The sequence below is a fragment of the Vulpes vulpes genome, chromosome 8 (assembly GCF_048418805.1).
Source record: "Vulpes vulpes isolate BD-2025 chromosome 8, VulVul3, whole genome shotgun sequence".
Taxonomy (NCBI): Eukaryota; Metazoa; Chordata; class Mammalia; order Carnivora; family Canidae; genus Vulpes; species Vulpes vulpes.
The window spans coordinates 18,331,928-18,347,129 of record NC_132787.1 but is presented as its reverse complement, the minus strand read 5'-3'; the positions used below and the strand labels follow the sequence as shown (position 1 = coordinate 18,347,129).

The window sequence follows — 15,202 nt, the reverse complement described above, 5'->3', positions numbered from 1 at the left end:
ATGCTTTCAAACATAAAAGAAAGCAGTTCCTTTCTGCAGGGAGAAGTCCAACCTAACCGGGGAGCAGGCGTTGTGCACACAGGAGTGGGAGAGGGGGCAGGAGTGGGGGGAGGAGGAGAGGACAGAGGGGTAGGAAAAAGAGACCTAATGATGTAACACATGATACTTTCAAATGACTTGTAGAGACGGTAAATGTGGTAAAAGCTCATAGGGAACAAGGACACTAGGAGAACGCATGGTCCAGATGGGCTTCCACGGGGAGGAGGACAGGCTGTGCGTTAGCAGATGAGAGGGAATCTGTGGGGACGTGGGGGGTTGGGTGGAAGGGTGTTAGAAGGCTGTCTGGAAATGCCAAAGCTATTCAGACACTAGTCCAGATGGACTAGAGGGTTACTGCAGGCAAACAAAGAGTGAGAGAGGCAGAGAGAGAAACGAGTTTGAGGGAATTATGTGGAATTGCTTCAAACAGCACATTAAAGGTGGATAATTCAGAAAGTAATGCCGAGAGGTACCGCAGAACTCTAAATAGTAAAACACAGAGACTCAATTATAAAAACCAAATATATAACGTCATTGCAATTAATCAGTAACTTCACTCCACAAACATGCCAGTGATCTTAAATTTTCCTGTATATGCTTCAGTAAAGATTGAGAGAATTAATTTTAATCCCTTAATTTAATAACATAATTTTATTAAGTGTGTATACCTCAAAAGCTTTATCCAGAAGATTCTGCTCTCTTAGTTGGTTTCCTTTTGTGAAAAAAAGCTCAGATACGACTTTTGGGTCCTTTGGTTTTAGCTGGAGAGCCTTGTCTATAACATCCAGTGCCTGCAACAGGTTTGAAAGTAAGATGGAATGTAGGTTAGAGGAAGAAAAACTAACTTAAATGATAACATTTATACTATTTGCTCTTATGTAGTAGCTGGTGTGGTAAGCGACAGTCAAAACATTCTTTGTTCTCTCTGATGTTCTCATTGAGAAATAATGTGGCCCTGACAAAATAATTTTCCTGATGGTTTCCATTTATATTAGTGACAATGACTGTCCCTGACCACGCCACAAAGAGGTCATGTGATAAAGCTGAAGGAAAACAAGATCTGGGGTCAGTCGTTTTGCTCTGCCCGTGTCCATCTGGACCACTCCACCCATAACCTCCTCTAAGGTCCTTGGCACCCACTCTGCCCCCAGCACCCACTACCCCACCCCTGCAGCCAGGGATCCCTTCAAAGCACAAATCACACCATGTTGTTCTCCTTAAAACCCCAAAGCTTCTCCCAGGACGAAAAACAAAACCTTTGAGGGCAAACCTCAAGCCCTGTCGGGTGTTGTCTCCAGCAACCTCTATGGCCATTATCTTCCACAGCACGCTGTCCCCTTCATGCCTATCCCTCAGACTTGCCATTTGCTGCCGTGACGCCTTTGCATGTACTTTTTCCTGCTTGGAATGCTTTTCACCATCCCCCTTCATCTAATAACTCCTATTTATCATTCAGCATTCACCTTTGTATCACTCTGCAGGAAACCTAACCTCCCAGAGCACTCAGGTCCCTGATTATATGCTTGTTAGGTTCACGTGACTCTTCATGACATCACTGAGCACAGCTATAATTCTACATTTGTTTTGTGATTGCTTGTTTAATCTTGGTTTCCTCTTCTGCTATAAACTCCATGAGGACAAAGGTAATTTTTTTTCTTTTCCTTCTACCACTTTATTTCTGGTACCTCCCATGCTGTCTGGCATATAGTAGGCATTCAATAAATATTTTGTTGAGTCAGTTCATAAATTTACTGATTAGGTGACTTCTCAAATGGACATAAACAATAATAGTTGCAATACAGGGTCACTGACCTCTATAAAGACTGTTAAAAGGATTCTATAAATAAGGTATTAAGAGGAATGTGGAAAATGATTAAGCATACAAATGTTAGCCTTTATATAGTTAGGTGAAAACAAACTGAGAAAGTCACATAAAATCTTTAGACCAAGGACGAGCCAAGAAAATATTATTTCAAGGGGACATATTAGAGTTAAGGGGATATCTGTGAAAAGCATCCATAAGATAGGAAATGCCAATGGATGATATTTGAGACTTCTCAGCCTCATAAATGTGCAGACTGGGAATCATTCAGGTGCACCCTATTTTCCACCTGTGAACCCAAATAGCTCCAGCGTGCGCTCTACCTTGTCGTGGTGCTCCTGCTTGCTATAGATTGCTGACAACAGGCGGTAGCATTCAAGGCATCCAGTCTCTTCTGACACAATGTGGTTGGTCATCTTCTCAGCTTCTTTTGTCTGACCCATTACGGCCAAAACCTGAGCCTGTGAAAAACACACTGAATTGGCTTAGGAGACACTGTGTTACCACCTCATCAAATAAAGCATCTCTGAATAGAGGCATTCCAGAAACACTACAGAAAAAAATGCTTAGCATCTGATTGCAACTCACAGAGGGAGTTGAATTTCCAGTTTACGGGCTAAAAAGTTTGTTGTTTGTTTCTGTTTATTTATTTGGGGAGCATGCATTGTGCATGAAGAGCAGGGACACCAAAGATATCAATGAAATGACTTGCGATCTTTTTTTAAAGTTGAGTAAATTTTTCAACAAAGAAATGATCTTTTTATGGTTTCAATAGGACATGATGTTTCTAACAAGATAAGAAGTTTGATTTATTGCCTATCTGAAGAGGAACAGCAGAAATGCAAACTTCCAAAAATCAAAATTAAAAATATTGTCGACTATTAATTTTTAAAATTTGACAACCATACTGTAGTTGTGTTAGAGAATGTCCTTGTTTTCAGGAACTAGATGCTGAAGTATTTAGAAATAAAGGGCATGAGATCTGTAACTTTTACATGGCTCATGAAAAAAATAAATGTATTAGTAATATGCATTTGCACACATACATAAATATGCACATAGGTACATATATGGATGCATCCACCCATACCTACATGAGGGATTGATAGACAAATTCATCAAAACACTAAAAACTGATGGATCTGGGTAAAAGGGGATACAGGGGCTATTTGCTCTTCTTGCAAAGTTTTGTAAGTTTGAAACGATTTCAAACCAAAAACTTAGAAAGTTTTTTAGTGTCCATGTCTTTGGTGAATGGCTCCAACAATGGTTATATGGATATGCAGAAAATGGGTATACTGTAGTGTTCTGGTTGCAGTTCTTTTTCTTGTTTTGTTTTAAGACTATTTATTCATGAGAGACACAGAGAGAGAGGCAGAGACACAGGCAGAGGGAGAAGTAGGCTCCCTGTTGGGAGCCCAATGCAGGACTCATCCCAAGACCCTGGGATCACGACCTGAGCTCAACCACTGAGCTGCCCAGGTGTCCCACAGTTCTGAGGCTTCTGACCCAGCTCCCCACAAGGCAAACTGTGTGTCCCCGCCTCGTTTCCTTTAGCCACTGTGCTCACCAGGGCCAGACGGAGCTCCCTTTGAGAGGGCTGAAGTGCTGCAGCTTCCCGATAAATCTGCAGAGCCTCTTCATACCGGCCAGTGTTATAATACAATGCTCCCAACGGTGATAGTATCTCGGCTTTGCGTGCCACCTGCAGGGCCCTGAGTTTTGAGAAAGGTGAATTGAAATTCTAAGAGATACATTTCGAAAGCTCAAAACTCAGATTCATCCCTGAATTCATCCTCAGATTCAGGGATGAATCTGAGTCCATGGTTGGAGACTCTGCTCCAATGTGGTATTTGTTTTTATAATCAAGAAGAGTGTTTTTAAAAAGATCATAATACCACCTTCTGACTAGAAGAAGGTCTCTGGCAACCTATCAATATGGCAACTGAGCTCCAAAGGAGCTCTCCCATTAATAGTGACAGGCTGGTTCTGATGCATGCACAGTCTTTTCCCCCATATCCATTTTGGAAATGGCTATTTGTGGTTTGGGCTGCAGTCCAGAGCCTCAGAAAACAATGGACCAACAAAAGCAGAGATTAAACTCCAACCTTGCACTACCCCCACGTTCTAGCCAGCAGGCTTTCTAAAACCATTCCCCAGGATACACCACTTAGTGTTTGGTAGTAGAAGAGGAGAATCTGTAATGCCTGACTTGGCAATATTTGTTAATATTCTAAGAGCCTGTCTGTTCTGATGACTAAGCACTGGAAGGGCAACTATTGAGGTCTTTGGGCAACTTACAAAGTGACAAAACGAAACTTTACCTTTTGTACCATTCTTCGGCCGCACTATTGTCTCCCAGTGACCTGTAGAGCCTCCCCAGATTCACCATGGCCACGTGATGACTTGGGCTGAGGGTGATGGCCTGTTGGTAATGGGCCACTGCCTTCTCTGGAGAGCCTGTAACCAGTAACCAGTAGTGGTTGGTAAGAGCAGAGAATGCTTAAATTATACAATACATGAGACTCTTCATTTCTCTTCTAATGCATATCATTCCTCTTCATATTACTGAGTCATATCATCAGTTATTCAATTGGTAAATTAGCTTGCATTTGGCTTCGTCTCCTTTGACTTTGGACCATTTATTACTCATTCCCACTTCCAAGGAAATTAATAATAAAAAAAAAAGCAATAAGAACTAAAATCTGTTTCTTTTATTAGGCATAGCATTTCAGCCAAAGTGTTTTTTTGGCCATTGCCCTAGATAATATGATGTTTTGAAATCATCAATGATTGTTACTTATACAAGATATTGTTGATTCTCATTATACGAAAAATAGAATAGGCTATTATAGAAAGAATACTCTCCTGAAACAATTTCTAAGGGTTGGCCTCAATTATTCTACTGCAATATAGCAACTGAAGCACTACTTTACAGAAGCATGTATCAGCTAGATAATGAAAATCTTTTCAAAACCATATATTTTTGTTAAACGGTATTTATGTACTGGGACTTCAACAAATAATGCCACCTTGCATATGTCCAATGAACTACACATCTTAAAATATTTTAATTAAATGATCTTTACAGGTATTTTTGATACTATTTATCTGCCTTTTTAAGAAAATACTTTACCTACTTATTTATTTGAGAGAGGGAGAGTGTGAGAACGCACAAGAAGGGGGAAGAGCAGAGGGAGAGGGATAAGCAGACTCTGCACTGAGAACCTTGCATCAGATCAATCTCAGAACCCTGAGATCATGATCTGAGAAGAAATCAAGAGTCAGCTGCTAAACTGACTGAGCCACGCAAGCGCCCCCCCCCCCCCCCCATTTAGCTGCCTCTTGATACCATTTGGCTGTCTCTTGGGATTTAGGAGCTATTTAAAAATAAACAAAAGTATTATTTCAGAGATATAGACACTAAAGTGCACAGTGCACTTAAAAGACTTGACAAAAATCCCAAGTCAACTGAGGATGAAGACCAGAACTAGAATCCAGTCTCTGATGAGGTCCCCAAAGAAGCTTCCTAGTGAAATTACATCTCAGTGACTGAACTGTAGTATAGTCTGAAGTTCTAAAAAAAAAAAAACGGAATGCTTATTACCTGTAGACACCTTCTCAAGTGCACCTTCTTTGAATACATGTCTGCACCAAAACCGATGTTATGTTTGTACAGATCTATGTACAGGTCACAGGTAATAGGGAGAATTTCACCAGTATAAAATACATGAATATAAAGGGAGTGGCAGGAAGATATATAGGGAGGCCAGTGAGATTTTTAGGGGAATAGCACCGTTTGTTGTTGAAGTAGAAGAGGGAACACCAAACCAACAGAAGTCTCTTTCAGTTCTTAAATCTTTAGGACACCTAACGTATTATTGTGTTGCTAATAAACCAGCAGGTGGCACTACAAAACAATTTTATATGCAAAAATAAGGGACATGTTCTAGGAGTTTAAGAATGTAAATTTGCATTCTATAAAACAGTAAAGTTTCAGATATACTAGAAAATAAAAACCCTTTCGAGCATTCATATTGACAAAATAATTAAAATGGAATTTTATCACAAAGCATATAGTCTAATGGTCACTGAGACCAAAATGGTGCTTTTGCATTAAATTCAAATACCTTTTGATTCTTTATAAGTATTCATAGCATGCCAACAGTAGATGGGACACAAATCACAAAGAAAACAGAATCCCTGCCCAGTAACGTTTTGCATTAAATAAGATGGAGTAAGTATATTTTATATAGTTCCTGCCATATAAGTGTACTCTATCAATTATAATAATATAGTTTCTGTAATGTACATCAAGTAAAGAATGATGAGACAATTCTGGAGACTTTTTTTTTTTTTTTTTATCAGATGTAGAAAAGTTATTTTCCATCTGCCGGTAACTAGATTCAGAGGCAAGCCCTGCATCATTGCTAAGGAATGTTTCACCATCATAGATTTATGGACTTGTCTAAATGATACTCAAAGGCCTGCTACTCATTAAATCAGCAAGGCTACTTCCTAACACCTGGTGGTGGGGAGGTTGGCAGGGGCGGCTCTCTTAGAGCTGTACAAACTGGGCGGATTTTACTGAGCTGAGCTTGAAGGTTTAGAGAAATGACAGCCCCATGGTACAATGTGACGGTCAACAATGTGAGTTTCCTGCCAAACCCAGTGAATGTGACCTCTGAGACATCATTTGGGTGGTTGCCATTTTGCTTGATACATAGTATTATCTCATCTCTGCAGAACAGGTTCTCTTTAATTTCACTTACCAGTATCAACTAAGAAAACCCCATAGTTGTTGTGTAAGTCTGAGCTGTCTGGACAGTTCTTTATTCCAGCCTGGTATATCTCCTCAGCTTCCTTAAATCTCTCCTTTAAAACAGAACAGGAAAATAAATGAGAAAAAAAAACCCAGTAACAATAATAAACTGAACAACTGATGTGGGACAAGTAAAACCTAACTTACTGAGCATCTACTATGCAATAGGTACTAAGATCAAACACTATGTACTTTGAATTAAAGTCAGTGCTAATGGCACAAATTCCTACAGTTCATATCTGTTCATATTTAGTTCCTTCAGGGCAAACAAGCAGATGTTAACCAAGAAGGGACATCTGGAAGGATTTGCCCTATAATTGGAAAAAGCCTCAAATAGTTGTTTGAATGGGGATTCCCTCACCCTAGTAACTCTCTGAAAATGAGTGATACAACCATAGAGGAATATCTTCAGAGGTGACAATCTGACTGGGAGCCAGAGATGCCTGGGACATTTGTCTTGCAGCTGCACTTGGCATAACTAGCATTCTCTTTACATACACTATCTTGTTTATTTGGGAAGGTATTTGAGGAAAGGAGAAGGAAGCTGATGCAGATTATGGAGAGACTGGCTGTGACCTTTCTTTAATCAAAATGTCTCTAGAGCCTACCCAACTCTTTGCTCCTTCTTTTCTTCAACCTGTGTTTTCCATCTCAGAGCCATACCCTCCAATCAGAATATATATCTCCCCAAAGGCAGCCCTCCAACTCCTACTACAGTGCAAGGCCCAGACCATTCATCACATCTTCAAAGAGTCATTTCCTAATTGTCCTGGTCTTCTTCTAAAGATTCACTTTAGCACACTAGTAATTCTGAATTAGCTTTTATTTACATTTTTCACAACCATCTGAGATTGCCATGCCACACTTTCTTTCACAATATAAAAGGTAAAACCTACTTAATGAATCAAAGCTACTTAGGTTCTAACAATTACAAAGTAAACAATTTCATAGTTTCCTGGTACTGCTGGGAAGGTCAGGTAAAGGGAAATGATTTGGCATAAAGCACATAGCAACTTTTCCTTTAATATGCTCTGGGGGTGGGCATATTCCATGATATTACTGCTTTTACTACTAAGCATTCAACCAGACCCATGCAAAAGGAACATACAGCATCAATTTTCTCAGACGTGACACTGTTGGCTTGTGAATAAAAATGCACTGAGAGTTGTACAATAAGCCAAGGAGCCTAAATTTGATTTGACCCAGAAAGGTAAAGACACTTTACTCTGTGGAATGACCGCTGACAACTTTTTGAAGATTTATTTATTTATCTGAGAGAGTGAAAGCGCACACATGGGTGTGAGGGGGAATGGGCAGAGAGAAAGATCTCAAGCAGACTCCAGGCTGAACACAGAGCTCAATAAGGAGCTTGATCTCACGACCCATGAGATCATGACCCGAGCAGAAACCAAGAATTGAATGCTTAACCTGCTGAGTCACCCAGGTGCCCATACAGCTATCTCTTTGAATCCACACACTTAAGTACCATTTAGGAAACCAGGTGTGGTTGGAATTTGGCAGATTTCATCTATTTGAATTACAAATCCAGAGTCTAGCAAAAATGGAGATCCATGTTTCTAAAAAGGTATATGTGCATATATATGTGTGTGTGTGTGTATATATGTATGTAAAGTATATGTATTTATTTTTATCATATGTATTTTTGATTGCCAACAACAAATTGTCAAACTTAGAAAAATTAGAGATGAATGAATATCTCAAAACCATCTTTCAATCTATTAAAGAGAAGAAAAACTTGATGAAAATATCATCCATTGAAGAACTGATAAATTAGTGTGTGTGCATGTGTGTTTAGAGATAAGCAGAACACAAATTATATAAGACTCCAATCATATTAGTAGCTACAAAGTACCACTGCATACTTACTCATTTATTCATTCACTCAGGACAGGTTTACTTCAATGCCTATAGAAAGTATAGCATGCGATTAAGAAATGGGCTGCCGGTGAGCGACTAAATGGATTGGAATCCCAGTCTCACCATTTACTATCTATGCCTTACTTCTATGCCCAGGTGTAAAATATGGCTAACAGTAGTCCCTATCTCATAGGGTGGTTGTGAGTATTAAATGGATCAAAACATGTGAAGCACGTAGAACAAGGTTTAGCACATAGCACTTTGTCATCTTAGCCACATCCTTATTATGATCACAGCGCTAGCATTACTACTGGTATCACAGGGAGGCAGATACTAAAAACATGGAGATGAATAAAACAAAGTATTTCTATTTTAGGAGCTCAAAGACAAGTGAACTAACAATTACAACCCAATGAGAGCAGTGTTTTAAAAAGGTAGGTACAGCTGCTCTTGAGCTCAGGTATCCTAGAACTGTTCCTGTGGCTGTATCAGGTGTCAAGGCCCTGTTCAAGTTCCTTTCCTACAAAAGCTCTTTAATTAATAGCTTTAAATGAGAAATAATTAACCCAGGTATTTTTCCTTTTAACTTTTCTTAATCATCTTCTGAAACAGGTCAATAAACACCTAATATCCTAGAGGCAACCAGAAAAAGAAAACCCTGGTTAATCCAAAGGGAGTGATCAGCTCCTGAAAATCTGAAATTTTCTGTGTCATCCTTGAACTAGTGTTGCTGTTGGATTCTAATGCCATCTTTGTCTTTGTAGAAGGATCAAATTTTCTACATTACATGGTACTTTTAAAATACACTAACAGGGGATCCCTAGGTGGCTCAGTGGTTTAGTGCCTGCCTTTGGCCCATGGTGTGATCCTGGAGTCATGGGATCGAGTCCCATGTCGGGCTCCCTGAATGGAGCCTGATTCTCCCTCTGCCTGTGTCTCTCATGAATAAATAAATAAAATCTTAAAATAAAATACACTAACATAGTCCTGATAAAATAAAAATTTAAAAAACCCACCCAATTATTAAAAATGCAATGGATAAAATTTTCAGCAGAGGAAATAAAAGAACATTAGAGCTGGAAAGTATTAATTTATAAATAAATAAATAAATATTAGAGATGGAAAATATTAATTTATAAATAAAAATGTATAAATAACTTAAGTAGAAATAGACACTAATTTGCCACCATTTTTAACTAATCAAGAAATGTGGGTACAAAGTGGCTACCAAACTTGCTCCATATCTCATAGCTACATGGGGACAGAAAACAGAATTTAGTTTTTTAGTGGACATACAGGGAGCTGGTAAGCCCTGAACAGAAGCAGTATTTCTGGAAATAATGGTGTCTCTGGCATCAAAAGAAACAATTATACCTTTGGATATCCATCTGTCTTCTCAACAATTATTTGTGAGCACCATACACATGCCTAGTATACAGTGGAGCTAGAAGAGTGAACAAGACAGACAACAATCCTGCCATGACAGTCAAGTGGGATTCAGACAGGAAGAAGACACTGCAATGTACTGTGACAGTGTCATGGGAAGAGAATCACAAGGTACTTGGGGCAGCCAGAAATGACACCCGGACCTGGGGTGAGATAGATTCTCTACACCTGTCATGATCCAAATGCCTGAGAATGCTAGTTACCATGAACTCCAGCAGCTGCACAACATAAAGGTGTGCTTGAAAAAAATCCATAGCTACTTCAAATCTTAGAAACATCATTTTACAACTAAACATAGGAGAGCTGGAAGGTGTTTTTCCTGAAAAGAATAAAACCGATGTCTTCACATTCTAATTTGCTGGAGTCAGATCCAACAGTCAACAACAGTTTTCAAGTGCAATTACCCTTTACCTGATTTCATTTTACGTTTTTCCCACATTCTTGTTGCTCTCAAAGAGCCAAAAAGGTCACTTTTTTCATCTAAAACTTCTCTTATTTGGGGGTTTATGAACTGGGTTTCCACTAGAAATGCAGTTTTCAAAGTCCAAAGAAGTAATGAGATTTAAAAGACCATGCGTATCAAGAGCAAGTGATCGCATCCATGTGCCCTTGGTAACCCAAGGGCAGTCTCAAGACTCTGGCTTTATGAAAAATGTCTTCAATATCTGTCTTTTCCTTTCGCTTGACTGTAAATTTCAAGGAATGATTAACTCTGCTTATTAAAAAATGAAAGAGAACCACCACCACAGGAGAAAAATACCTTCTAGGTGTTTATTTAAAATAAATTCCACCTTCTCTGGAAGGGCAATGCATTTATCTTAAGTAGTAGTACTGCATCCCTGAAGCTCTATTTCAAGCACTCACTTTTTATTTACCTCATCTGGCTCGATGTCCTGACCTAAGCTAATCATTCCTAGTCTCTACTGACTCGTGAGATCCAGGGGAAATGAATATAAGCTATTTATAGGACAACTTTAATTAAAAATGGTTGTGACCAGAGAATGGCTCTGACAAATAATACTGCCTGCTGTACACCAGAGTCCCTACCAACCGCTGCCTCAGCATGAGATCATTTTTGAGGGCAATGGTTAAAATGGGCAGCATGCAACCATGGGCTCCTCTCCAAGGCTCAAGCACTTTCAATAGGGTGGAAATAAAATGGGCCTTGGGGGAGAGATAAAGCATAGTCAACATCTCCACTTTTTACATGCTGTAATTACCCAACATGACATGCTTTTTACCTCAGGGAAGGGAAAGTGAAGAGTAGATCTTTGGAAAAAGCAACTTGACTGTAATTTACTCTCTTGGGCCAACTGATATTTGGAAAACTTCTTGCAGTTCAAGCTGCAGCAACCAGGAGGACAAATGGATATGGGCTTAATGCAGCAAGCCTCAAACTTCTTGGTTTCAGATCTTTTTGTACTTTAAAAATTACCAAGGACTCCCAAAGAGCTTTGTTTATGTGAGCTATATCCATCAATATTTACTACAATAGACCAGAAGCTGAGAAAATTTTAAAATATTTATTTAAAATAAACTCAAACATAATACATGCATATAAAAATTTAAAAAAAAATTTCAATGGGGGGAGAAAAACCTAATGAGAATACTGCCATTGTTTCATATTTTTGCAAATCTCTTTAATGTCTGGCTTAATAATAGAAGACAGATGGATTCTCACATCTACTTTCATGCTAGTCTATGTTTTTTTAAAAAAGATTTATTTATTTACTTCAGAGACAGAGCAAATGCACAAGTGAGTGGGGGGAGGGACAGAGGGAGCGAATTCTCAAACTGAGTAGAATTCCCTACTGAGCACGGAGCCTGACTCAGGGCTCCATCTCATGACCCATGAGACCATGACCTGAGCCAAAACCGAGTTAGACACCAACTGCCTGGGCCACCTAGTAGGCGCTCCTGTGCTAATCTATTTTTATGTTTTTAGTTGAAGTATGTGAAAAAACATAGCCATGTAATTGGAAAGTGGAAGAATACTTTAGTGGTCTTTTCATAATTGTAAATACATCATGTAGCCTCTAAAAAAATACTGTACACTCACAGCAGAATGAGAGAACAAAAGGCAAACTACTGGTTAGTAGTATTATGAAAACTGCATTGACCTTCCTGGAGCTCAGGGTTCCCCAGACAACACTTTGTAAACAGCTGGCTTAATGAATGGCCAAAATGGGTACTTACTGTACAGAAGGTGTAAGATGTGGTATTGCAAAGTGGTAAAGGACCTACAGAGATTGGGATGGAAAGTTGTGCTAGTGCCCTGACATCATGGTCACACACTTGAATTGTTTTCTGGACGTATTTCCATTCTGGTCAATGGCACACAGTGCCATAAGGTATTTCCCCTTTATTCCAATGCCTTTATTTACTATGATGAACCTGGAAAGTGTAGGAGCAATGGATGTTTAAACTCATGCCAAAGATTTCTCTAAGAAACTCTCCAACACATAGCAGCTCAAAACACAGAGCAGAGATGCCTGCTTTCCCATCCTCTCTTTTGCTTTCATTTTCTTTACAAAACCATTCTTCCACCCAACAGCCATCAGCGGGGACATTCGTGAGCAATGAGCTGCCAATATTTGATGTCTAATTCTCTTTCTCATCCAACTAAAATAAACCAATTAACTTAGCATTTCTTCTCACCAAGGAAATGGTAGGTATTTCTTCATCTTGAATTTTTTTTTTATCACTCAGCAGACTGTGATCACTAACACCGTGTGATAATTTATGCAAAAAACCCCAAGCACTTTACAGAGGAAATGCCAAGAACAGTTAAATGAAAGTTAAAAGTATGATGAGAGTAAGCAACCACAAGTGTATAACACTGTAGATCAGGAAAAAAGGGGGAAAAGCTCACATTTGCAGAGAGCTGCACTCTCTCCATCACTAAACTCTTCTCACGCTGTCCTCATTCTCTGCATTTTCAGACACATGATTTCCTGTTAGAGAAAGATTTCCTGCTCTTCTTCACCTCAGAGCCTTCATCACACGGTCTATTCTCTCTAGCCAGAAAGCTTTCCCCATTCCTTTTTACTTTGCTGATATCTAAAAGTTCTTCAGGTATCTGATGACATGCTGCTCTTTGGTCCCTGCCCCTGCTCCCCATGTGCCCCTTTCCACATTAGGCCACATCCGTATCTTATTCTCATTGGTACTTTCTCTTTGCACGTTTGTCACAGTTGTGTTAGATACTAGGGAGGGGGCTATAATTCTTTGCTTAGGGGCATCCTTCCCTTCTAGACTCTTAGTTCCATGAAAATAAGGCCCATACTTTATTAGTTCAACAATCTCTAATGTTTAGTGGTACCTAGATGTTCAATAAATATGTGCTGAATAAGTAAATCAATACATTATCAAGGTAGGGTCCAGTTTAAGTTTACGTTTACTTGGCCATAATGCCAACAGTATACATGGCTGAACTGACCCAAAAGATGGCAGAAGGAGAAAAGTTGACTCTGAACCTTTCTCTCTCTTAGTCTATACTCGTAACTTTTATTTTACTGTTCCAATTTTCTTTTCATTCTTTTATCAAGCGAGGTCATATCCCAAAATACATGAAAGAAAAATATTTTAAGTGTTATGAAATTAATTAATTGAGTTTTTCAATAGGCTATAAAACTAGGGAGAGCAATAACTTACAATGGGTCAGAGTCATAAGCAGTGTTAATTTTCCCCCCCTTTACTGCTAGTGTAATGTAAGCTACATAATCTATCACAAGAGCAGGCTGTTTAAAAATGATGGTGGGCTTATAAATGTTTACAATCCTATCTGTGAAGCTGGAGTACCGCCAGTTCTCAGTGGTACAGAGTATACCAGAAAAGAACAGTAACCCCGAGACCACCTTGACTTCGAGTCTAAGAGTTTATTTTCTGTTCTCAGTTTTCTTGACTTCTTTGCTGCAGTATACAGACAGGGACATCAATTTTTTCTAGATTCTTTTATGTATCTCACTTCTATGACAACTCACCCTCCTGGGTTTCCTCTACTTATCCTCTTCCTTTCCACTCCTTCCACGCCCAACTTCATTGACTATTGCCCATTACCATAGTCTAATCACAGGACTGAAGGGTCATAGAGTGAAAGAGCAGTGCCAAGGAATCAAGAAGCCAGGCTCTAGTCCTCTCCTGACACTAGTTATCTATATGACCTTGAGCAGCACCTAATTCTGTATAACCCATATTTTTCTCTGTAAAATGAGAAAGTTAAATTATCCCCCCATTCTTCATTTTTTCCCTCAGAGAAATTACCTCTTCATCATGTGATTTCATTTATTTGAAGTCTTAAATCCATCTTCCCAGCCCTAATCTCCCTCACTGCCATCTGTCCACATGCTATTTCCACTTCTATGTTCCACTAACATTCAATACTTTAAGATTATACACCTCTGGCAACAGAGAGTACTGGTACCACTCTCTTGGAAAGCAACTTAGTAACATATCTCAAGAACAATTTAGTAAGGTATCTCAGTGAAATATGCTGATACTCTTTTGATATGGGAATCTTTCAAAATGATTCAAAATATTGTTTTAAAAAAGCCATAAGAAAGGAAAAGTTCACTGCTACACACACATGCGCACACACACAACCCAAATGACCAAAAGTTGGGGTATTATTATGTAAATTACAGTGTATAATTTTGATAACTAGTAAGTAGCCATTAAAATAGTATTTATGAAGGCAGTACAGCACCATAAAAATAGGTAAATAATATATATAATTTAAAAGTAAGTGAAAAGAATAGGATACAAATTATGTGTGAATATTAGTACAAAAACAAAATAAGTATGTTGAAAGACCTGCACGGTATTAAAAAATAATATTTGTTGTTTCCACATATTATATTACTAATGAAAGATATATTTTATCTTCTCTGACTTTTCCACACTTTTCATGTACATTTTCACATTACTTGTGTAATTGAAAAGGAATGTGGAAGCGGATCTCATTTCCTGCCTTCCTAAAATCTCCCTCCTCCTTGGGCTCCCCGTGGCGCTCAGTTGACCATGTGTCTTCTCACTCCTTTAGGTGTTTGGCCCTGGAATTTTTTAATTTTCTATTTTCTTTTCCCATCAGCCTTCACATACAAACAGTTCCTAATACAAAGGAATTCTTTTCTCACAAGAACATCTTTCCATCCCCACACTTTATTCCAGAGAGGAAGCTTTCCACTACTCATACC

General features: G+C 38.9%; 1 protein-coding gene across 3 annotated transcripts in view; it reads right to left on the bottom strand.

Annotated features, from left to right (window-relative positions):
- The window catches only part of TMTC1 (transmembrane O-mannosyltransferase targeting cadherins 1), a 267,311-nt gene that overhangs the window by 10,758 nt on the left and 241,351 nt on the right, over positions 1–15,202 (bottom strand). For all 3 annotated transcript variants that reach the window (XM_026000063.2, XM_072765653.1, XM_072765654.1), the window contains 5 exons: positions 6,634–6,736; positions 4,186–4,321; positions 3,432–3,576; positions 2,185–2,322; positions 708–830 (listed from right to left, as the gene is read on the bottom strand). In XM_026000063.2, the coding sequence (XP_025855848.2) occupies positions 708–830; positions 2,185–2,322; positions 3,432–3,576; positions 4,186–4,321; positions 6,634–6,736 (645 nt within the window). The remainder of the gene's footprint in view (positions 1–707; positions 831–2,184; positions 2,323–3,431; positions 3,577–4,185; positions 4,322–6,633; positions 6,737–15,202) is intronic.